This window comes from Trachemys scripta, chromosome 4 (genome assembly GCF_013100865.1).
Source record: "Trachemys scripta elegans isolate TJP31775 chromosome 4, CAS_Tse_1.0, whole genome shotgun sequence".
Taxonomy (NCBI): domain Eukaryota; kingdom Metazoa; phylum Chordata; order Testudines; family Emydidae; genus Trachemys; species Trachemys scripta.
Genome location: NC_048301.1, coordinates 63,414,440 through 63,439,836, shown reverse-complemented (window position 1 = coordinate 63,439,836; position 25,397 = coordinate 63,414,440). Strand labels below are relative to the sequence as shown.

General features: G+C 43.9%; 1 protein-coding gene across 2 annotated transcripts in view; it reads left to right on the top strand.

Moving 5' to 3' along the window:
* Positions 1 to 25,397, top strand: part of UBR1 (ubiquitin protein ligase E3 component n-recognin 1) — a 140,112-nt gene that overhangs the window by 101,282 nt on the left and 13,433 nt on the right. For both annotated transcript variants that reach the window (XM_034769201.1, XM_034769202.1), the window contains exons 36-45: positions 5,795 to 5,850; positions 6,174 to 6,270; positions 6,803 to 6,870; positions 7,242 to 7,392; positions 8,260 to 8,347; positions 9,692 to 9,825; positions 15,609 to 15,717; positions 21,696 to 21,752; positions 22,311 to 22,388; positions 25,034 to 25,204. In XM_034769201.1, the coding sequence (XP_034625092.1) occupies positions 5,795 to 5,850; positions 6,174 to 6,270; positions 6,803 to 6,870; positions 7,242 to 7,392; positions 8,260 to 8,347; positions 9,692 to 9,825; positions 15,609 to 15,717; positions 21,696 to 21,752; positions 22,311 to 22,388; positions 25,034 to 25,204 (1,009 nt within the window). The remainder of the gene's footprint in view (positions 1 to 5,794; positions 5,851 to 6,173; positions 6,271 to 6,802; positions 6,871 to 7,241; positions 7,393 to 8,259; positions 8,348 to 9,691; positions 9,826 to 15,608; positions 15,718 to 21,695; positions 21,753 to 22,310; positions 22,389 to 25,033; positions 25,205 to 25,397) is intronic.

The window sequence follows — 25,397 nt, the reverse complement described above, 5'->3', positions numbered from 1 at the left end:
AGCAAGCAGTTTCACCACAGACAATTTCTAGACGGATTATTATGACGGTGTATGGGGAGGCAAACACCCCTTCTCCACAGACTATAGGCCAGTTCAACAAGAGTTCAAACTATTTTGGTAGCTTTTCTAAGCTAAGTCCCCATACTGGATATTCATAGGGCTGCTACTTGGTCCTTCATGCATAACTTCACTCATTATATAATCATGACTACTTCAAGATCTGATGCAAACTTTAGGAAAGCAATATTGCAGTCACTATTTAAATATACCCCAAGCCCCATCTCCTAATGGTATTGCTTGTGAGTCACCTGAGTGGAACACGTGTGCAACCACTTGAAAAAGAAAAAATTAATATCTGGACAGTAAATGTTCTTCCAGATGTGGTTGCATATGTGTATTCCATGACCCATCCTCTGTTCCTTCTGCATTAGGAGGCCTGGGGCCAACATAGTCCAGTGCAAAAGGAACGAGGTGGGAGGTTGGAGTGGTACAGCTCTTCTATGGTCTCAAGAGGAGCCCCAGGGATGCGCAGGGCACATGCACCACCCCAACACATACTGTTGCACAAAACTCTCTGGCTCTAGCATGCTGGGCTACATGTGCAGCTGAGTGGAATACTTGTGTGCAACCATACCTCAAAGAACAACAGTTAAATAACCATTTTTGTTTTCTTCTTCCCTTCCTCCTCTTTTCACATTTTGGATGTAAAGATAACCTAAATAAACCATAGATTACAAGATCTAAATTAATGCTTTTGGTCTTAAAAAAAGATCAAAATTTTGTTCACACTTAAAAGGTTTTAAAGTGTGGATCATCTCTGAAAAATGACTATGTAAAATATGCCACCTCTTCACTCAACAGGTTTGCTCCCTGTATGTATTCAGAGGCATTAGTGACAAAAATATGTTGGATTTTTAGTGTTTTTGTTTTGGTTTGGTTGGATTATTTTACTCCTGTTACCCCTGAACAAACAACACAGTTGTGAGAGAGAAGAAACTGTAATCTATTCCATTGTGTACAAAGAATTTTTAATAAGTTCCAAGCAAATATACCCATGCAAACCCATTGAAAGCAAAGTGGTTGCACAGGAGTCAATATGGGTATATTTTGAAAGCAGTGGGGGTTGCAGAAGTGTAATGAATATGTGGTTTGACCCGTAGAACCTTATCACCAATGTTGATGCACAAAATGGAAAAAACCCAGGTGTGACCCTTAGGCCTGGTCTACACTATGAGTTTAATTCGAATTTAGCAGCGTTAAATCGAATTAACCCTGCACCCGTCCACACAACGAAGCCATTTATTTCAAAATAAAGGGCCCTTAAAATCGATTTACTCCTCCCCGACAAGCGGAGTAGCGCCGAAATCGATACTGTCATTTCGAATTAGGGTTGGTGTGGCCGCAATTCGATGGTATTGGCCTCCGGGAGCTATCCCACAGTGCACCATTGTGACCGCTCTGGACAGCAATCTGAACTTGGATGCACTGGCCAGGTAGACAGGAAAAGCCCCGCGAACATTTGAGTTTCATTTCCTGTTTGCCCAGCACAGGAGAGCACAGGTGACCACAGAGAGTTCATCAGCACAGATAACCATGCAGGCCGATAATCGAAAAAGAGCACCAGCATGGACCGTACGGGAGGTACTGGATCTGATCGCTATATGGGGAGAGGATTCAGTGCTAGCAGAACTTCTTTCGAAAAGACGAAATGCCAAAACTTTTGAAAAATCTCCAAGGGCATGATGGAGAGAGGCCACAATAGGGACTCAGAGCAGTGCCACGTGAAAGTCAAGGAGCTCAGACAAGCCTATCAAAAAACAAAGGAGGCAAACGGTCGCTCCGGGTCAGAGCCGCAGACATGCCGTTTCTACGCTGAGCTGCATGCAATTCTAGGGGGGGCCGCCACCACTACCTCACTTCTGACCGTGGATTCCGAGGCGGGGGTAATCTCATCAGCCATACCTGAGGATTCTGCGGATGAGGAGGAGGAGGAGGACGAGCTTGCGGCGAGCACACAGCCCTCCGTTCTCCCCAACAGCCAGGATCTTTTTCTCAGCCTGACTGAAGAACCCTCCCAAGCCAGTACCCAAGACCATGACCCCATGGAAGGGACCTCAGGTGAGTTTACCTTTTAAAATATAAAACATGGTTTAAAAGCAAGCGTTTTTTAATGATTAATTTGCCCTGAGGACTTGGGATGCATTCGCGGCCAGTACAGCTACTGGAAAAGTCTGTTAACGTGTCTGGGGATGGAGCGGAAATTCTCCAGGGACATCTCCGTGAAGCTCTCCTGGAGGTACTCCAAAAGCCTTTGCAGAAGGTTTCTGGGCAGTGCAGCCTTATTCCGTCCTCCATGGTAGGACACTTGACCACGCCATGCTTGCGGCAAGTAATCTGGTATCATTGCCTGACAAAGCCTGGCAGCGTATGGTCCCGGTGTTTGCTGGCATTCAAGCAACATCCGTTCTTTATCTCGCTGTGTAATCCTTAGGAGAGTGATATCACTCATGGTAACCTGGTTGAAATATGGGAATTTAATTAAGGGGACAGAGGTGGCCCTTCCTACTGGGCTGTTTGCCTGTGGCTGAAAAGAAATCCTTCCCTGTAGTAAGCCAAGCGCGGGGAGGGGGTGAGTTTGGCGATAAGCTTTTCACGTGTGGCTAGCAGGGATCTTCCCTGATACCAGCCAGGCGGTGGGGGGAGGGATAAAGCGATCATCCCAGAGAATTGGATGAGGGGTGTGGTTAATTTGTTTTCTGCTGCTGAAGGTTAACAGAAAAACTGCAGCACTCAACGGGCTTTGCTTGGTATGTGGGAAAGGAGGACGCAGAAGCCAAAAGACAGTGGCTTACCATGGCTGCATGCAAGCCGAATTCTGTTGCCCGGACATGCGTCTATGATCTCTAGCAGCAAAGCCACAGGCACTCTATATTAAGAGGCAAAATTTTTTTGCCTTGCACAGAAGCTCTCCTGGAGGTACTCCAAAAGCGACCTTGCACAGAAATCACATGTGCTATGTAATGTGAATAGTTTTGTTCACCGTGAAAGAGTATAAGCATTGTTCTGTAAAATGTATCTTTTAAAAAAATTCTCTCCTTTTTTCCCTCCCTACAGCAGCTTCAAATTTTTCAAACCTTCCTCCTCCGTCCTGAAGACTATCTCAGATAAGGTGTTGGAAAAAGAGGACGCGAGATGAGATGTTCGTGGAAATCATGGAATCCACCCGCAATGAAAGAGCTCATCTGAATGAGTGGAAGGACACGGTTTCAAAGTATAGGAAAGATGCCAGTGAATGTGAGGACAGAAGGGACCAAAGTGAGGAGAGGAGAGACGCTCGAGATGAGAGGTGGCGGCAGGAAGATCAGAGGAGGCAGGATGCAACACTGGGGCTGCTGCGTGAGCAAACAGACATGCTCCGGCGTCTGGTGGAGCTTCAGGAATGGCAGCAGGATCACAGACTGGCGCTACAGCCCCTGTATAACCCCCCTCCCCTCTCACCATGTTCCATAGCCTCCTCACTCAGACGTGTAAGAACGCGGGGGGGGGGGGGGGGGCAGCTCTGTGCACCCTCCCACTCCACCCTAGTGGACAGTCCAAGCAAAAGGCTGTCATTATTTTAACCTTTTTTTTTTAGTGGCCTTTTCCTTCCGTCCGATCCTCCTCCCAAACCCCACCCGGGCTACCTTGTCAGTTCTCTCCCTCTTTTTATAATCAATTAATAAAGAATACACGATTTTTAAATGATAGTGACTTTATTTCCTTTGAAAGCAAGCTGTGATCGAAGGGGGAGGGTGGGTTGCCTACAGAGAATGAGTCAATAAAGGGGCGGGTTTTCATCGAGAAACAAACAGAACTTTCACACGGTAGCCTGGCCAGTCATGAAACTGGTTTTCAAAGCTTCTCTGATGCGCCACGCTTCCTGGTGTGCTCTTCTAATCGCCCTGGTGTCTGGCTGCGTGTAATCAGCAGCCAGGCGATTTGCCTCAGCCTCTCACCCCGCCATAAAAGTCTCCCCCTTACTTTCACAGATTGTGGAGCACACAGCAAGCAGCAATAACAATGGGGATATTAGTTTGGCTGAGGTTTGAGCGAGTCAGTAAAGTGCGCCAACGACCTTTTAAATGGCCAAATGCACATTCCACCACTATTCTGCACTTGCTCAGTCTGTAGTTGAACAGCTCCTGACTCCTGTCCAGGCTGCCCGTGTATGGCTTTATGAGCCATGGCATTAAGGGGTAGGCTGGGTATCCAAAGAATAACTATAGGCATTTCAACATCCCCAACGGTTATTTTTTGGTCCGGGAAGTAAGTCCCTTGCTGCAGCCGTTTAAACAGAGTAGTGTTCCTGAAGACACGAGCATCATGAACCCTTCCCAGCCAGCCCACGTTGATGTTGGTGAAACGTCCCTTGTGATCCACCAGTGCTTGCAGCACCATTGAAAAGTACCCCTTGCGGTTTATGTACTGGGTACCCTGGTGCTCCGGTGCCAAGATAGGTATATGGGTTCCATCTATTGCCCCACCACAGTTAGGGAATCCCATTGCAGCAAAGCCATCCACTATGACCTGCACATTTCCCAGAGTCACTACCTTTCGTAGCAGCAGCTCAATGATTGCTTTGGCTACTTGCATAACAGCAGCCCCCACAGTAGTTTTGCCCACTCCAAATTGATTCCCGACTGACTGGTAGCTGTCTGGTGTTGCAAGCTTCCACAGGGCTATCGCCACTTGCTTCTCAACTGTGTGGGCTGCTCTCATCCTGGTATTCTGGCGCTTCAGGGCAGGGGAAAGCAAGTCACAAAGTTCCATGAAAGTGCCCTTACACATGTGAAAGTTTCGCAGCCACTGGGAATCGTCCCACACCCGCAACACTATGCGGTCCCACCAGTCTGTGCTTGTTTCCCGGGCGCAGAATCGGCGTTCCATGGATAGAACCTGCCCCATCAACAGCATGATCTCCAAAGTGCCAGGACCTGCGGTTTGAGAGAATTCTGTGTCCATGTCCATGTCCTCATCGCTGCCGTCGTCGCCGCCTCCTTGCCTCGTTTTTCTGGTCCTGGTTCAGCATAAACTGCACGATAATGCGCGAGGTGTTTACAGTGTTCATGACTGCTGTCTTGAGCTGAGCGGGCTCCATGCTTGCCATTGTGTTCACCCAGGAAAAAAGGCACGAAACGGTTGTCTGCCGTTGCTTTCATGGAGGGAGGGGTGAGGCTGTACCCAGAACCACCTGCAATAATGTTTTTTGCCCCATCAGGCACTGGGATCTCAACCCAGAATTCCAATGGGCGGAACTATGGGATAGCTATGGGATAATTACCCACAGTGCAACGCCTCGGAAATCGACGCTAGCCCTGGTACATGGACGCACACCGCCGAATTAATGTGCTTAGTGTGACCGCATACATTCAACTTTATACAATCTGTTTCCAAAATTCGAATTCTGTAAATTCGGATTAATCCCGTAGTATAGACATACCCGCTGTCTAAGTTAAGTTTGCAAGGTCTGAAACATGGTTCTTTCTTCAATTTTTTTAACTAGTTTTACTTTTAAACTAAGCACATTTATGTGGAAATCATGGAGAGACAATAAACATGGAACCTTACAATAGCAATTTTACAAAGTCGCTTGTCAGAGTAAAATTGCATTTTAATAGCAGCCCTGTAACTGGGGACAGGTTGATACTGGACTAGTGCAAGTGGATGGAGTATGTGAAGACCCAGATAAAGTAGCTACAATAGTCTGCATAAGAGCCCATGACTTACCACTTACTTTCTCTGTTTTAATTTTAAGAAAACCTTCTAGAAGATGAGGGCAAACCTTTATTTGGATCTCTGCAAAATAGACAGGTATGGATAATCCAAGAAGTAATTAATTTTAATAAACACTGGACATTTAGAATTGCTGGCACCAAATACAGTAGTAATATCCAAAGAAATTCTGTCATGATCTCTGGAGTTTTTTAATTATTTGTGCTTTCCACATAGACTGATAACCTAAAAATGGGTCTGATGTCACATACATTCCTAACTCTTGCATAGAAGTTCATACTTGATTCATTTATACTTCTTCAGTTATACTGGACTTGAAGGGGGAGGTATTCTAGCACTATCGTGTTTCATTAATCATTTATTTCCCCTTCCCTGTTCCACATTCTCTTCTTGTGCTCTAGCACAGTGGCCTTAAAGCATTAGTTCAGTTTGCAGCTGCTCAGAGGACTACATCACCACAAAGCCTGATTCAGAAACATCTGGTTCGTCTCCTAGCAGGTAACACATTATTTTTGTTTATTTGTTCTCCACCCCCTTTTAGCCAATCTCTGCAGTGATTTTAAGTAATGTTCATGTAAAACTTCCCTTAGGAAATGGCAAACACCAATAATATAGCATAGAGAGGAAGGATGTTCTAGTGGTTACAGTTGTAATCTGGAACTCTGGAGACCTGGATTCAATTCCCTGCTATGCCAGATTTCCCATCACCTAGTCTCTTGTGTGCCTCCTTTCCCCATCTGTAAAATGGGGATAATACCACCTCACCTCACAATTGTGACAATAAATTCATTCAAGTTTGAGGTGCTCAGATACTACAGTAATGATAGGTTGATAGTTACACAGTTCAGAAAATGTGCCCACATTGAGTGGACATGGGGAGGCTTTTACTACTTTTGTAGCTGACCAGTCAGAGCCCTTCAGGATGGTAGAGGTTATATAAACAATGGCCTCTCAACCTGCCATTGTAATTCTAATGAAAAAAGCTATTAACATTTTTAATCAAATGTGTAATGAACTTTTGTTCTTGTAGTTCTTCTACCAAACTTAAAAATGGAAGACACGCCATCCATTCTAGATGTAGATATGTTTCACATTTTGGTAAGCATGTTCAGTTTGTTTTTGCAATTAACCGTATTGTCTCTGATGCATTATCCATTGTAGATCCACATGCAATTGCTGGTCTTTGTAATCAGTTGATAGGTATTTTGTGTCACCTCGTGAGTCGGCTTTGTTTGTGACTTAGAGCTAAAAAGATCATCAAACTAATTTAACTGAAAACATGGTCTCAGATGTTACAGGTTTGTGCTAAATAACTACACCACCATTAGAGAGGATTAATGAATAAGCCTAGGTGATTGTTAACTTATTGTCTCATTATCAGGTTTATGTGATGTTTGTTTGCCCCTGGAACTACTACTGAGTCTGGTATTTCACCAATACTTTTGACTTTTTTTCTTTTTCCACTTTAGGTAGGTGCTGTGTTATCATTCCCATCTTTATATTGGGAGGATACTGTAGACTTGCAACCTTCATCTATTAGCTCTGCCTATAATCACCTCTACCTCTTCCATTTGGTCACTATGGCACACATTACACAGATCCTTCTGACCTCTGCATCAGGTAAGGGTATCTCCACCTTTAGATTTTTTCAGGCATTTTATCCAGTTTTTCCAGAATGACTTGGTAGACAATTTAGTGGAAAACTGTTAATGCCTTCTAGTTGTAAGAGCTTCATCATAATAATAAACATTCAGTGTTAGTTGTTTCCTAAAAATAAACAAAAAAAACCCAAGTCTTTTCATTTGCATAGCTCTGTTTATGCATCACTTCTGTGCATTGGGCCTCATAAAACAAAGCAGCCATTTATATACCAGTAACTAACTGAGGCAGCCATATGAGACTAGTAGCATTCCACATACTTTTGCTCCCTAGAAAAAACAAAGCATTGACAAAGAGCAGACAGCTCAGAGCTAAAGGTTTAGAAGGGACTCGGTGACTCTGGTTTTCTGGCACAGTGGTGGCATGTGAATTTAGAGGTGAAATATGAAACTTGATAATCTGATTAGGATGGGAGTTGCACTGCTCTCTGTACTCACTGCTATGGAACAGTACTAACAGTAGCCTCACAGAACTCCTCTTATGTTTCCCAAGAAACCCCACCCCCATTTAATGTCATTATATCATGGAAGAAGAAGATATTGAATCCCCTATGTGGTTACTGATGTAAGGGAGTAATGTCAAAAGATAAAGGAGAGGAAGCAGTTCTGTAATGAGCATGAGCAGTCCCCACTTTACATCATGCAGTTTTGTGGGGGGATATTTTTGTTTGTTGGGTTGGGCACAAATAGGAAATGATCCAATAAAATGAAATGTAAATTTTTTTGTAACGTGTATATAAAAAGTTGAAAGTAATGGAGATGGAGATTTCTTTTCTATATACATAGAATCAAAGTGCGTTTACAACAGGGTTAATCTTTGTGTGCACAGAATCCCCCACTGCTCAATCACAAGATACCAGTGAGGAGGCTCATACTGCCGAGTCTTTCTGTAGAGAAGTTTACCAGTACACGAGTGGGTAAGTAACACTTCAGTTGTAACAATAAATGTTTTACAAGATGTATTGAAAAATACATGGAGATTCACCTGAGAAATACAAAAGAAAAATGGTTAGACGTACTTTAAAGGGGTTTAGACCAGGAGTCCATGTGCTGCATCAGCAATGTCTTCTGCACTCCTAAAAATTGGAAAAGATCTAGATCTTCTGTCTGAATGTGAAGTGTTTTTCCCCAGAAAATATGGGTATTGTATACATTTAAAATGGGTTGTGGTGTATCCAGACTAAATTTTGATAACATGCGTTACAAGAATGTTAGTAGTGCTGATTATAATCCAGCTTTTTTTATCACATATGATATCAGTAGCCTTTCCTTTTTTGTCTCCATGTCTACTACAATTGTATTGTCAGTTGTGACTCTCCATAATTAAGTTTAAGGTATTGGTTTCTTCACACTTATTCCCATTTCTCTCTAAGATGATTTGAGGGGTTTTTGACAGAATTTCAAAAAGTTAAGTGTCTGCATGTGAAAACCAATTCAATTTTTCAAAAAAAATCATTGGCTTTCTGTAAGAAAAGGAAAACAATGATATGATTTAATTGCTGTATATGACATGCTTTGGAGCTGCCAACATCCTCCTCAATCCCAGGGAAAAAAAAGTGAAGAAACTAAATGAAACCATCTTGAGCCAGTTTTTAGAGATGGACATCTGCTTGTTTTTAATAAAACTAAAAACACATTTGTAGAAACAATAGCAAGCACTTGAAGGATAACAAAGATGTTCTAAACAAATTTAACACTCATAAAATTAGAAACTAGGTCTTGGGGGCTGTCTCTGACTGAGGAGTTTATGCAATTTCCTACTGTTGCACTAACACTACTGCAGCTCCACCGGGGTTAACAATGGTGGGAGCTAGAGATGTAAATAATGTTTAAAAAAAAAAAAGTAAATGTTTAAACCATTAAAATTTTATCAGTTAAAAGTTTAACCGTTAGGCTCTGCTTCCTCCCCACATACCCGGAGACTCCGCTCGCTGCTGGCCACGGGTCCGGCTGCTGGGACCCTGAGGGCAGGATGGAGAGAATGGCAGCTGGGGGCGGGGTGGCAGCAGAGTCCAGCAGCCAGAGTTTAAATGTTAACCGGAATACCTTACCAATAAGACTGATGCTTATCGGTTAATCAATTTACTGGTTAACATTTTACATCCCTAGTGGGAGCACTAGCCATAGACCAACATCCAGAACTGTTGGACAACATGGTGATAACCTTGTTTTGAAAATTGCCAAAAATCTTCAGTATAGTTATGGCCCAGGAGGGTATGTGCACTGAGCTTTTACAGATATTTCTGATTTGTGTGTTATAGCTGCTTTAGCTGTGATGTTCCAGGCTGGCATCTGTGGGACTGTGTTAAGAGAGGGATCACACCTTACCTTCGTTGTGCTGCTTTGTTTTTCCATTACATGCTGAGAGTGCCTCCACCTGAGGACCTGCTGTTAGGTAAGTAGAAGAGGTTAATAAGTTTAATTTTACTTACTTATTTTCCTTGTTGCATAGTCGAGTGCTTAAAGGTTCAAGGTATATATGTTTTTACAGTTGCTTTTGAAGCATGTTCAAAATAAACTATAATGATTTCTTAACATTAGTTATACCATTATAGTATTGCTTTAAAAAGAAAAAACGAAACAGTGTATGTGGAAGGGATAAAAGCGAGGCGTTAGATCATCTGGGCATTGCCTGTATGGAAAAGTTTTTCTTTTAATATAAGCAAATGTGTGAATTTAAATTGGTCTAGTTATACTAAAGAATTTCAGCTTATGTCTCTTGGGAAGGAGTTTGAGGTATACTGAAAAAAGCCATCCTTATGTCCAAAAAGTGTCCACATTTTGGATTATGTTGGTAGATCTGTTACTATAACCTGTGAGGCTTTCCCATGTAGACTATCCCCTAAGAGGTGTGCAGATAGAGCAGAGTGAAATTCAATAAAGAAGCTAGAAAGTAAGATTATCTTGTGTTATAAAAGTGCTGCCTCTCACTCTGAAGGATCCCAAAGCACTACACAAATGTTACATAGGGATTACATCATCCACCACTTAAATATAGTGAAACACGGCAACAATCTAAAAGCATGCAGCAGTGCCACACAGCATTTTGAAAAGAGGTGGAAAAAAAAAACCGCTATAAACTATTGAAACTAAGTATAAAACCTTAAACTAATGATCCAGGTTTGAATTTGGCTAGGAAACTGTGGTTAGCATGCTACTCTACCACATGCTGATGCTTGTGAAAAACATTATATGATGCCTAGAAATCAAGATCTCCGCTTTATGGTACATTCCATTGCCTCCTAACACCAGTCTGGAGCACTGGTTCTGTAGAAAGGAGTGTCCCCTGGTGAATCATTAGCATCATTTTCTGGGGTCCCTAAGCATCACTGAGGGCTTTTCTGTATTGCAAGAGAATGCGCTCTACGGGGGTGTGATTTCTAAAGAGCACTAACATGCTGCACGTTAATTGGTCTGTGTAGACCCTGCTGGTGTGTGCCGAAGGTTCCATAGTGCATCTTAATGTAGTGCTGTTTGAAACAGTTAAAGCACGCTAGGAAACCTTTTATGCGCACCAGCAGAGTCTACACCAACCAATTAATGCGCAACATGCTAATGTGCTACAGAAATCTTATCCCCACATAGTATACATTACCCTACTGTGTAGACAAGCCCTAAGAAATCTCCCAGTCAAGTACAGATCTGACACAGCCTTGTTAACTTGTAAATTCTGACTGGATCATAGCAAAATTGAATATGATTGCAAGCCAAAAACGTAATGAAATATATGATGATTAGAAACACAGTATAAAGTTCTTCTTTGAGTAGTGTCCCTATGGGTGCTCCACTGTAGGTGTGTCTGCGTCCTTGTGCTGCTGATCGGAGAACTTTGGTAGCAGTGTCCATTGGGCCTACATATGCACTGTCTCTCCTTGTGCTGTGCCATGAGGCTAGTCAGCACGCGCGGGCTAACCCTCCTCAGTTCCTTCTTAACTGTCCATGACTAGAGACAGAGCCATTAGTAATCCTCTAAGACTAATTCTTCTCTTGTTTGCATTCACACTTAGTTTTCCACAGGTCTCGTTATAGTTTTAGTTATTTCTGTTTATTCCCACCCTTCCAAAAAAAAAACCACTTCCTGCTTTTCCCCACTGGGCACCCTTCCCCTGAGTGGTACGCCCACCTCCCTGGGCTTCAAGAAGCGCCGCACCTGTAACGAGGCAATCCCAGATGTGGATAAGCACTCTCAGTGCATTCCCTGCCTTGTCAAGGACCACATACAGCAAAAGTGTACCCTCTGCCAGCAGCTCTGGTCAAGAGCCCGCAAGGACAGAGAGCTCTGCCAAAAAATTACCTTCATGGAGGCAGCTCTCCGACCTGAACTCCTGGCGGACGTGAGTCTTCCCCGCAACCTTCAACTTCTAAGGCCAATAGGTCAAAGAAGCAGGCTGGTGACTCCTCTCACAAGTGTAAAGAGAGTGTGGGAAGTCCTCTAAGTAAGCTTAAAGATAGTCCAAGCGATCACCATGTCGCTCAGTATCCTTGGCACCGTCAGCACCAAGACCACAGTCCAGCACCCATGCCTCACCACAACTATCGATAACCGGTACTGCTGACAGGCCCCGTAGTGTTGCCCCTCTCCCAGGAAGTGGGTGGGAGGGGCAGAAAGTATAAAAGGTGGCCCAGAAAGCTCAGTAGGGAGGCAACCACTGGAGAGACTAGACGCCTCCTGTGGCCTCCCGAGCTGGGAAGTGGCGGAGGGTGCCGAGGGAGCAGAGGACTGGCCTGGGCCACCAGGGCCACTAGCTGTTTCAGACCTGGAGGAAGCATACAACTGGCCCAGATCACCGATGGACCAGACTCTGAAAGACTTGCTCGCGGTCCTGGAAGCCGTCGTCAACCTCAACCCCTCCGCACGGCAACAGGTACACCAAGAAGGGGAGTGTGGAAGTGGCCCAGGGGTAACAGACCCGTCTGGCTGCAACGCTGACAGAGGATGAGTCAGCGTGTTGTGGCATGGATCCCTGCTGCTAGGGCCCTGGACCAGGACACAGTGGAGTGGGTGGGCCTGCATCCTCCCTGCCACCCCAACATGGGGGTGGCAGTCTCCCCTTCCCCAGGCCAGAAGCCTGAGCCTCAGACTCCGTGTTGCCCCGCCTTGATCCAGGGCCTGGGCTAATAGACTGTTTATTTGCTGCTAAGCCTGCACACAGGCCTGAGCCCCAGACTCTTTGTTGCCTCGCCTTGATCCAGTGCTGGAGCCAATTGACTGTTTGTTTCCTACCCAGCCTGAGCACAGGCCTGGGCCCAAGCTACGAGCAGAGACTGCTTCGTTCCCCACGGCGGCCGACGTATCAGTGACCTAGTGAGGTGGGGTGGCCTCCCAAGGACCCGGAGTGGGAGGGCCCCTGCACTGAGCCACTACAGCCCTCAGATCCTTTTGGCATGAGCACCGAATCTTTGGTACCAAGAGATAAGGGCAAGCACCCTAAGAAGACACTCCCGGTACTCGAGTCGTCCTTGGTACCACCAATGGCAGCCTGCCCAGCACCAGAAATACCAGTGCAGACAAGATTTCCATCTCCCTTGGCACCACCACCGGGAGCTTGGCACTGGCAGAATTCCACCAAACCAGAGCCTTCTGCATGACAGATGCACCCGAGTCCCCGCCTCTCAATACTGACATTGCGGCTCTGAGCCTTTACAGAGTACGGGATATCCCCGCAACTGTGCCATGCCCCTCCGCTGTCTACTGAGGGTTTGGACAGTGAGACAGAGGTGGTGGTCTCACAGTTCACCTCCCAAGCTCCATATGAGACCCAGTACAAACAGGGTTGAGAATGTACCCACAGATGGCTCCACCACCACTGCCATCTTGGTACAGCTACCCATGGGCACCTCCACCAGGCCCTATGCAAACACAATGGCCATATTGGGACACTTGGGTGGCACACCAACAGCTGTCTCGTGAACTTCAAGCCTCGCCCGAGAACCCTCCCAGCACACTCCCTTGACCATGGCATCTAGGGCCTCAGGAGATGGAGGAACAAGAAGCTGGTACTGAGGAGGATGTCACACAAAAGGCCATATCCTCTTCCTCCCCGGATGAAGCAGTCATCCCTTCCCCACCTTCTCTGGTAGATGATTTCCCTCTTTTTCAGGAGCCGGTAAAGAGTGTGGTGGACACTCCCCACATGCTACTAGAGAAGGTCAAGAACACCCACCGTCAGTTCCTTGATATCCTCCATTCTTCGTTGTCCTCAAAGATTGTCCTTCTAATTAGTGAAACCATCTTAGACCTGGCTAAAATGGTATGGCAAACCTTGGAATTGGCATCTCCGATGTGTAATGGACAAAAAATATGATGTCCCCAAATAGGAATCAGAGTTCCTTTTTCTCTCATCGCCATCTAATTCTATAGTGATGGACACTGTCAATTCCCATAGCCGACAGCACAAATCCAGGGCAATGCCCTACAACAGGGATTGGATGCGTCTTGATCTTTGACAGGCATATTCCTCAGCCACCTTACAATTCCGTATTGCCAACTATCAGACGCTCATGGCCAAATACAATTTATATGAACTACAACAAATCTCCCCAACATCCGCAACTCTTCCACACATCTTGGACTATTCTCTGACCCTTAAAGTCAGGATTGTCCCTAAACTCTCTTAGGGTCCATCTAGCAGCTGTAGCATTCACTAACCTGTAGAGAGAGATTCGGTGCTGTCACACTCAACCACTAAAAGGTTCTTCAAGGTTATAATAAACCTCTTCCCTCCACCCAACTTCCTACCCCTATGTAGGACCTATACCAGGTACTGAAAGGACTGACTAGACCTCCCTTTGAAACCATGGCCACCTGTTAACTGATGTACCTGTCAATGAAAACAGCCTTCCCAATAGCAGCTACTTTGGCCAGACGAACAGGAAAGAGAGCAGCTCTGATGGTGCATCTCCCTTACACAGTATTCTTTCCAGACAAGGTTACGCTCAGGCCCCATCCAAAATTTATTCCCAAGGTAACCTCTCCGTTTCGCATGAATCAATTGATTCACCTGCCAATCTTCTAACCCCCAAGACTCACCAAGACAACAGGGAGGCTATACTTCACACCCTAGATGTCAGGAGAGCCTTGGCTTTCTACCTTCATAGGACAAGAACCTTCAGGAAGTCCCCTAGACTTTTTCTATCCATTGTGGAAAGATCTAAGGGCTCAGCAATATCAGCCCAAAGACGCTCTAAGGGGTCTCAAATTGCATCAGACAGTGTGACCAAATTCACAACATGACCTCTCTAGATTTGATTCATACGCAGTTCACAAGATTGATCTCCTCCTCTGTCGCCATCTTCAAGAATGTCCCTTTCTCAGAGATCTGTAGAGTAGCAACATGGGGGTCAGTCCACACTTTTGCAGAACGTTATGTGATCTCTAGGGACACCACCTCGGAAGCCATCTTCAGCTTGAGAGTACGGTTATCTATAATTGACCCAACTCTGAAGCCCGAGCCCTCCGGAAGGGATACTGCTTGGGAGTTACCTACAGTGGAGCACCCATAGGACACTACTCGAAGAATAAGAAGTTGTTACTCACCTTGTGCAGTAACAATGGTTCTTTGAGATGTGTCTCTCTATGGGTGCTCCACAACCCACCCTCCTCCCCTCTTCTTCTGAGTTCTTGTCTATGTCTCTGTGGTAGAGAAGGAACAGAGGAGAGTTAGCCCGTGTGCGCTGACTAGCCTCGTGGCGCAGCATAAGGAGAGAGCGCACGTGTGGGCCCAGCGGACACTGCTATCAAAGTTTTCTGATCATCAGCACTACAGGTAAGCAAACATACCTATAGTGGAGCACCCATGGGGGGACGCTCTCAGAGAGTCGTCATTACTGTACAAGGTAAGTAACTTCTTCTTTTCATACTCAAATAGCAGAATCCTGCTGCTGTAATGTATGTACAATAAACTGTGTATTCTACAATAATCCTCAACCAGAGCCTCAACTTGTGTAAATTGGCATAGCTCCATTTAAAGTCAGTGGCGCTACACCTAGTTACACTAGCTAAAAAATTACCCTAAATCTTTATGATGTTCATATGAATAAGTTGTAAAAGGAATCAGAAGAATTCTGGTTTTCCATTATGTCTGCTGCTGATCGTGTGCCCTGTTCAGAAAGACTTTAGGAGAATGGACTGGCTGAAACTGTTTGATGTATTTCTAGTATTTCCTTCTTCTTTTGCAGTTTCCGAGGAAGGAGAGTTCAAGGCACTCTGTAGTTATCTATCTCTACCCACCAATCTGTTCCTGCTTTTCGAGGAATATTGGGGCACTGTAAGCCCCTTGCTCCAAAGGTACTTGATGGAGATGGGGGAGCAAATGGAACCATCCTTCCATTTTGTGATGGTTGTAAGGGAATTTCAGATGAAATTAGTGAATAATTGGTTACGCTCTGACCAATACCATATTGCAGTTGCAAAAGAATTGGCTTGATGAACAGAGTGTGTATTGAACCACTTACAGAGTTTGGAATTCGGGGGATGGTCATGTAATCTCCACACCTGATTCTAATATTGACCAGAAAGAAATTGAGAGAGAGAGAGAATACAGCCGTGGGTATAAGAATGGACAGTAAGAGGAAAAAGAGTGCCAATACCAATGATGCTGACAATCAGGTAGGCGATATTAGCAGTAGAATGACTGTACCTAATTGGGTGAGGAATGTGGGCAAAACTAAGCAGAAACAACTAAGGTGTTTGTACGCCAATGCAAGAAGCCTCGGTAACAAAATGGAGGAACTAGAACTACTGGTGCAGGAAGTGGATAGGGATAAGAGAAACCCGGTGCAATAGTAGTCATGACTGAATTACAGATATTGAAGGGTATGTGCTGTTCAGGAAAGACAGAAATAAAAATAAAGGTAGTGCAGTAGCATTGTATATTAGTGATGAGGTAGACCATAAAGAAATTAGAAGTGATAGAATGGATAACACAGAGTCTAGTTGGGTCAAAATCACTTTGGGGGAAAAAAGGCTACCAGAGGCTCTCCTGTGGTAGTGCATGGGGTATGTTACAGACACCCCCCCAGGATCCGATTTGGATATGGATAGAGACCTTCTTAATATTTTTAATGCAATAAATACTACTGGGAATTGTGTGATTATGGAAAGGACAAGTGGTACTAGTCATAGTAGGGCCCAGATTTTCCTGGATGTGGTAGCTGACAGATTTCTTCACTAAAAAGTCACCAAATCTACGAGAGGTGATGCCACTTTAGATTTGGTATTGGTGAGTAGTGAGGATTTCATAGAAGAACTGGCTGTAGGGGACAACCTTGGTTTGAGTGATCATGAGTTAATTCAATTTAAACTCAATGGAAGGATAAACAAAAATAGATCTGCATCTAAGGACCTTGATTTCAAAAGGGAAAACTTTAAAACATTAAGGGAATTGGTTAGGGAAGTGGATTGGACGGAAGAACTAAAGAATCTGAATGTGGAGGAGGCTTGGAATTAGTTTCTTCAATGTTGACTTAAAATATCTGAAGCCTGCATCCCAAGCAAGGGGAAGAAATGTGTAGGGAAGGATTGCAGACCAAATTCAATGAGCAGTCATCTCAAACAGGTTCTTAAGAGAAAGTAGAAAGCCTACAAGGAAAGGAAGTTGGGATGGATCAGCAAGGAAAGCTACCTCTTGGAGGTCAGGAAATGTAGGGAAAAAATGAGAACCGGCAAAAGCCAGGCAGAGTTGAACATTGCAAAGGAAATTAAAACCAATAGTAAAAAGTTCTGTAGTCATATAAATAAAAAGAAAACAAGGAAAAAAGAAGTGAGACAACTAAACACTGATATGATTGCTCTCTTTAAATATATCAGAGGGATAAATACAAGGGAGGGAGAGGAATTATTCCATCTTAGTACTAATGTGGACACGAGAACGAATGGATATAAACTGGCTGTGGGGAAGTTCTGGCTTGAAATTAGACGAAGGTTTCTGACCGTCAGAGGGGTGAAATATTGGAACGGCCTTCCGAGGGAAACGGTGGGGGCGAGGGACCTGTCTGGTTTTAAGATTAAGTTAGATAAGTTTATGGAGGGAATGGTTTAATGGTAAAACATATTAGCCAAGGAATACCAGGCAATGGCAGGTAAATAGTATAATGGCTAACAGGGGTCAGGCTGGAGACTCTTGCCTACATGCTCGGGGTCTTACTGATCTCCATATTTGGGGTCGGGAAGGAATTTTCCTCCAGGGTAGATTGGCTGAGGCCCTGGAGGTTTTTCGCCTTCCTCCGCAGCATGGGGCAGGGATCGCTAGCAGGAGGGTTCTCTGCCAATTGAAGTCACTAAAACACAGGATTTGGGGACTTCAACAGCAGAGTCAAGGGAAGGGGTAGGGACGGTTTTGTGGCCTGCAGCATGCAGGGGGTCAGACCAGATGATCATAATGGTCCCTTCTGACCTTAAAGTCTATGAGTCTATGAAGTTGGGGTGGAGATTAAAAATAATCTAGGAATGGTCCAACACCTAAACGAATACTTTGCCTCAGTTTTTAATAAGGGTAATGAGGAGCTATGGGGTAGTGGCAGAGTGGCTAATGGAAATGAGGTTGTGGAAGTAGAAATTACCACATTTGAGGTGGAAGTCAAACTCAAACAGTTTAATGAGACTAATTTGGGAGGCCCGGATAATCTACATCCAAGAATATTAAAGGAACTGGAACATGAAATTGCAAGCCCAATAGCAGGGATTTGTAATGAATGTAAGCTCCAGGGGTCATACCCTGTGACTGGAGAATTTCTAATATAGTGCCTGTTTTTAAGAAGGGGAACAGAGGAAGGGAAGTGATCCAGGAAACTACAGGTCTGTTAGTTTCACCTCAATTTGTATGTAAGATCTTGGAACAAATTTTGAAAGAGAAAATAGCTAAGGACGTAGAAGTAACCAGTAATTGGGATAAAATACAACATGGTTTTACAAAAGGTAGATTGTGCCAGACCAACTTGATTTTTTTTTTTTCTGAGAAGATAAGTGTTTTTTTGGGTTTTTTTTTTAGACGCAATGGAATAGATCTAATTTTCAGATCTAGATCTAGATTTCAGTAAGGCATCTGATACAGTTCCAGATGTTGAAGTACATAAAAGTTTGTTACAAGAAGGAGGGAGAAAAATTCTTCTCCTTAACCTCTGAGAACAGGACAAGAAGGAATGGGCTTAAATTTCATCAAGGGTGGTTTAGGTTGGACATTAAGAAAAACTTCCTGACTATTAGGGTAGTTAAGCACTGGAATTAATTGCTTAGGGAGCTTGTGGAATATCCATCATTGGAGATTTTTAAGAGCACGTTAGATAAACACTTGTCAGGGATGGTCTAGATAATACTTGTCCTGCTATGAGTGCAGAGGACTGGACTAGATGACCTCTCGAGGTCCCTTCCAGTCCTATGATTCTATGGGAAATTATTAGTTAAATTGGAGAAGATGGGAATTAATATGAAAATTGAAATGTGGATAAGGAATTGACTAAAGGGGATACTACAACGGGTCATGCTGAAAGAGGAACTCTCAGGTTGGAGGGAAGTAACTAGTGGGACCAATGTTACTTTAACATTTGTATTAATCACCTTGGCACAAAAAGTGGGAATGTCCTAATAAAATTTGCAGGTGACACAAAGTTTGTCTGTATAGCCAATACAGAGAAGGATCACAATATTATACAAGAATATTTGGACAACCTTGAAAACTAGTGTAATAGAAATGGGATGAAATTTAATAGTGCAAGGTCGTGCACTGAGGGACTAACAAGAATTTTTGCTATAAAATGGGGACTTATCAGTTGAAGCGACAGAGGAGGAGAAAGCTCTGGGTGTATTAGTTGTTCACTGGATGACTATGAGCTGCCAATGTGATGCGGCTGTGAAAACGCTAATGCAGTACTAGGATGCATCAGGCTAGGTATTTCCAGTAGAGACAGTGAAGTGTTAGTATCATTATACAGGGCACTGGTGAGACCTCATCTGGAATACTGTGTGCAATTCTTGTCTCCCATGTTTAAGACAGGGAAGACCTATCTTATGAGAAGAGACTCAAATTGCTTGGCTTGGTTAGCCTAACCAAAAGAAGGCTATGGGGAGATATGATTGTTCTCTATAAATACATCAGAGGGATAAATAGCAAGGAGGGGGAGGAGTTATTTAAGTTAAACACCAGTGTTGACACAAGAACAGATGGATATAAACAGCTCATCAACAAGTTTAGGCTTGAAATTAGATGAAGGTTTCTAACCATCAGAGGAGTGAAGTGCTTCTAAGGAGAGCAGTGGTGGCAAAAAACCTAACTAGCATCAAGACTGAGCTTGATAAGTTTATGGAGGGAGTGATATGATGAACCTACCTACAATGGCATGTAGCCGATCTGCGATTGCTAGTAGCAAATAACCCCAACAGACGGTGATGGGACTCTAGAGGGGAAGGCTCTGATTTACTTCAGAGAATTCTTTCCCAGGTATCTGGCTGGTAGGTCTTGCCAAAATGATCATGGTCCAACTAAGCTATATTTGGGGTCAGGAAGGACTTTTCCCCTGGGTCAGATTAGCAGAGACCCTGTGGGGTGGTTTACCTTCCTCTGCTGCATGGGACACAGGTCGCTTGCAGGTTTTAAACAAGTGTAAATGGTGGATTTTCTGTAACTTGAAGTCTTTAAATCAGGATGTGAGGACTTCAGTAGCTCAGCCAGAGGTTATGGATCTATTACAGGAGCGGGTGGGTGATGTTCTGTGGTCTGCAATGTGCAGGAGGTTAGACTAGATGTCCCTTCTGACTAAGCAGTTTGAATATCTTAGAATAATTTATCATGGCTGTATTAAACCAATTCCAAATGAGTCATTTATTTTGGTGCATATAGAGGGGATTGCAATCAGCATCCAAGAAGGAAGTTATCCTGGAGTGTTGCTTTTGTGTTATACGATTCCTTGCTCATTGGTCTGTCTTGTCAGCCCTATCTGCCCCCAGGACAGGCACCGACTATGATGGTATCTGAAAGCAGGGTTCTTAGTCTGACATAAAGTATAACCTGCCAGTTCTAGCTTTGGGCTATATCTCCCTGATTTCGAAAACAAAGTCTGATTAGGTGCCATAGTTGACCTACTAGTTAAAAGTAGGGTATTACCCCAACAATATGGATGTAGAAATCTATCTGTAAAGGAGGGATTGGTTAAAACTAAGAAAAACTACTAAAACTTCCACATCACTGTTTGAAGAATGTCCACATTCAGCTGAGTCCACTGCATGTAATATTAAAGTTAATATTTTGTTATAGTAATTGGCTTTCTTGGTTCCTGGTGAAATTCTCTGCTTCTCTTTTTCTCTCTTGCCCTCTGTCATCTTGAGGCCTCTGTGTTGTCCAGCATACTTCAACCAAGGAGATATTTTGAGCCTATTGATTCCAACCTTCTGTCTTAATACTGCCTCAGATTATCCCCAGATATACTAAATATAATTTTGCTTCATTTATTTGAAGAACAACCTCCAATAAGCAACTAGGTTTTTAAGTCCGTTAAGTGGTTGCTTATAAGGAAAAAAGGGGTGTGTGTGTTTAATGTAACAGACATTCCTTCCAGCTGAGACTGAACACATTATCCCCACAATAGCGCTCCCAGCTCAAAGGAGAGGGATTCCAAATGTGAGACCAGATCTTTTATGTAGTAATAACGCTATTGCCTGTGTGTGTGTGTGTGTGGGGGGGGTGTTTATAAAATCAGTTGTTTTTGAGAAGTGCCACTGAAACACATCAGCTAAAATGACCAATTGCTGGAGGTCTCTCTTCTCTTCTGCTTTGTAGAAGTAGTATAAAATAACTGTCTCAGCAAGAATACCAAAGCAGTCATTTCATTCCTGTGATTAGCAGCTTGGCAGTACAGTAACTTACTACACTGTGTAGATGGATATGTTTTGCCATTATAAACATAAATACAGTAAACATTTTCAATGGTGCATTTAAAAAATGTTTGAAAAGCAATCACTAGAAGCAATAAATACTACATTTAAAATGTAGGATATTTTTAATGTACAACCTTGATCAATAGATATTCCAAGGGAAGCAGTGTGTGATAGTCCATGTTCACATTCTGAGAAAATCAGCATTTGCAGATGGTGTGAATGTCTTTTGTGTGTGTTTCATGCTGGTGAAATCTTTATAATTTTGTGTTTTTAAAAATAGATTTCTCTCTTGCATAAACTTTCAAGATTTTTTACTACTTTTTTAGATTTGTGTAATTATGCTTATTAATTATATATAGTGTTAATACAATATAACTGTGAATATTTGTCTGATACAGGTGGTGTGCTGACCCTGCTGTACTAAGTTTTCTGAAAGGGAAAAACATTTCAGTAAGGTTAGTTTCATTTTTTTCTGGGCTTTGTTTTTGATCTGTAACAGCTGAAGGAGCTGGGCTCTGGGTAGTTAAAGGAGGGCAAGTCTTGCAGTTAGGGATTCCTTGCTTCCTCTTGCACCTTTGCCATAAACACACCCACCTCTTCAAATGACTTTACAGGATTCCTTTATCAAGACTAAACAATTACTATTCTCTCAGAACATCAAACATTTTACCACTCCACCCAGACATCAGCTTTTTTCTGGGGTAATTGGTAACATGAGATAACCTTCATTGGGTTGTAAAATATATGCCCATTCCATGCAAACTTAGTTTTCTTACCTTTGTTGTACATTTACTGTGGAAACGTTTCCTGTGTGGTTTGTCTTATACCCCTTATTTTGGCTGTTAGAGGTTGTGACATGATTCTAGGCCCTGGGAGTTTGAAAGAGAGGACAGTAAGTTTACTAGAGTGGTGAACTATTGGCAGTATGTATCCATTCTGTTTGTTGTGATCTCGTGTGGCTGTATCCTTCATTAATATTTTTTACAGTATTTCTTCTTCCACTCATTTACTAGATATCCAAGGAAAAGAAATAATTTGATAGAGCTTCCAGAAGACTACAGCTGCCTCCTGAATCAAGCCTCTCAGTTTAGGTAAAAAGTAGCAGTTTGATCTGCCTTCTTGTCAAGTGTTTTCTCCTTTTCATATTCTTGCAGTTAGTGTAACCCATGTGACACGTGGCAAAACTATTACAGAAACAATTCTGGGATGGAAATCAAATGCTGCCACTTCACCAATCCAGGAACAACTGTTGTCTGTGATGTTCAAGTCTGGGAAGGGTATTGCAAAATTTGAAGTGAACATACTGTTTTGTTCCTAACCATCAATAACCAGCAGTCCATTTTAAGTATGATGCTACTTACTTTACCCATAATTACCATATATAAAACTATTACAGCTTAAAGCACTGACACACTTCAGTAAACAAATGTAGGTTTGAAATAGCTGACAGTTGTTTTCACCATTGCCCACTCCAGGACCAGAGGTTTGGCACTGGCTTTGAATAGGAATACTGAACCTTTCCCACAGATGAAGTGTTGGTTAGGGTTACCATTCGTCCGGATTCCCCCGGACATGTCCGGCTTTTTCAGGTTAAAAATAGCGTCCGGGGGGAATTTGTCAATGTCCGGACTTCCCCTCCTTCCCTCCCCCCCCATGCAGAGCGTGCGCACGGCTTACAAAGCAGCCGGTGCTCCAACAGCCAGAGTCAGAACTGCACTTCCCCCCTCCTCCCTCCTGAAACTTGACACCCCCCCTCCCCTCCCTGCACTCACAGATCACCGGCCCTTCGCTGTCTGGAGCTCCGACGCTGCTGCCCTCCCCCGCTGTCGAGCAGCACAGTAAGGGGGCCGGGGACCAGAGAAGCGGCAGGGAGGTTCTGGGGGGGGGGGGTAATCAAGAGACAGGGAGCAGGGGGGAGGGTTGGATGGGTCAGGAGTTCGGGGGGGGCTGTCTGGGGGTTGGGGGGTGTAAGGTTTTGGGCAGGGTACAGGTGGGGGGTGGGTCCCAGGAGGGGGCAGTTAGGGGACAAGGCACAGGGAGGCTTAGGTAGGGGGTGGGGTTCTGGAGGGCAGTTAGGAGCAGGGGTCCCAGGAGGGGGCAGTCAGGGGACAGGGAGCAGAGGGGTTTAGATGGGTCAGGAGTTCTGGGGGGGGGGGCTGTTAGGGGATGTGGGTGTGGATAAGGGTTGGGGCAGTCAGGGGACAGGTAGGGGGTAGGATCCTAGGGGGCCAGTTAGGATGTGGGGAAGGTCTCAGGAGGAGGCAGTCAGGGGACAAGAGGCAGGGAGGCTTAGGGAGGGGGTGGAGTCCTGGGGGGGCAGTCAGGGGACAAGGAGTGGGGGGGAGGGTTGGGGATTCTGAGGGGGCAGGAAGTGGGAGGGAGTGGAAGGGGCAGGGGCGAGGACAGGACAGGGGCGGGGCTAGGTCAGGGGCGGGGCTAGGGCGGGGCTCCTCCCGTCCTCTTTTTTGATTGTTGAAATATGGTAACCCTAGTGTTGGTAGCAGAGAAGACAGAGTGAAAATATATCATTTCACTTTAGTTATTCTTCCTGTGGAAAAGCATGGAAACATGGATATAGCCAAAGTGCTTTTTAATTCTTTCTAAAGAGAATTTTCCTCATGGAAGTTTGTTTTGTATTTTAACAGTAGTGAACTTAATGCTCACGAATGAACCACTGGTTTGATCTGTGAATAGTGAGGAGTCAGGCACGGAGCAAGTTATGCTATGTCACCCTGCCAGTGCTGCTCCTGACCTACATCACCTTACCCACTTTGGCATCCTAGTACTGTGCTTGTGTGTCAGTTTTGTTATTTGTATAAATGGGCTAGAATAACATCACTGAATTTACTTCCACTTCTGACTTGATTCAGTTCCTAATCCTGCATTTTCTCAGTTTTTAGTTTTAATAAGGCACATTTCTCAGATTGGATATCTACATTAATGATTTACTGAAGAGAGGTACATTATTCATGGAGAGGAGGAGGTTTTCTCACTCCATTCATGCTGATTTAATATGCATTTTAGCAGTCTTTGGATCCTGTTGGCGTCTATACGCTGATGCAGCTTTCTCCTTTCATTTGTTTCCATTAAACACAGCAGGAGTTTCTCAATGTTTATAGTGTGATCCACATCTTAACAGAAAGATTCTTGCTGACCATTCCCTTCCATTCACAATTGCATGGGTCACCTAATCTGCCATTTGCAATTGAATAAGATCCCAATGGCAACTACAGCCATTGATTACATGGGAAAACTAATAGGAAAATATTAAATGTAGTTTTAGTTGTGTTAGCAGTTAGGAAATGAAGAGGAGAATTACTATCATGTGAACAGGCCTGCACTCTGAGCAATGCTTTGCAAGACCGTAGCTTGAGAACCTCTGGAACATCACTTGGTAGATGTAATGTTGGGAAAAATAATGTCCCATGAGATCACAGAATTAACAATTACTTTAGAAAAGCTTTCATTGGATTTATACCAATTTCCCCCCCTCCCCAGCTGATCTATACTCTAGAGAAGCACCTCTTTCTTCTGAGAAAAATTAGAACAAATTTTACCAGATAGTTTCTGAGGAAGCATTGTGATTGATGGTGCCTCTTTTCTGAAAAAGGCCTTCTGGTCAAAACAGCATAACTGACTCTCCTTTTTTTTTTTTTTTTTTTTTTAACATTTCAATGTATTTGAAATAATTATTTTGGTTCCATACTGCACTTAATTACCACCTTTCTCTTTACAGGTGCCCACGGTCTTTTGACGATGAACAAAAGCACCCAGTGTTGTGTTTGTTCTGTGGCACCATGCTATGCTCCCAGAATACCTGCTGCCAGGAGTTGGTGAATGGGGAGGAGCTGGGAGCCTGTACCTCTCATGCTCTCCAGTGTGGAGCTGGAGTGTGTATGTTCCTCAAGTAGGTAACTGGCCAGTATGTAATTTTTTGCAGGGGAAAATAACTTAAGAAGGCCAGATGACACAGAAGGGCAAAAAACCTCATACTCTTTGGGACTGGGGAGAAAGAGCCAGCATTTTGACATACGCTGTAGGCCAGTGGTTCTTAACCAGACTGCTGTATCCCTTTCAGGAGTCTGATTTGTCTTATGTAC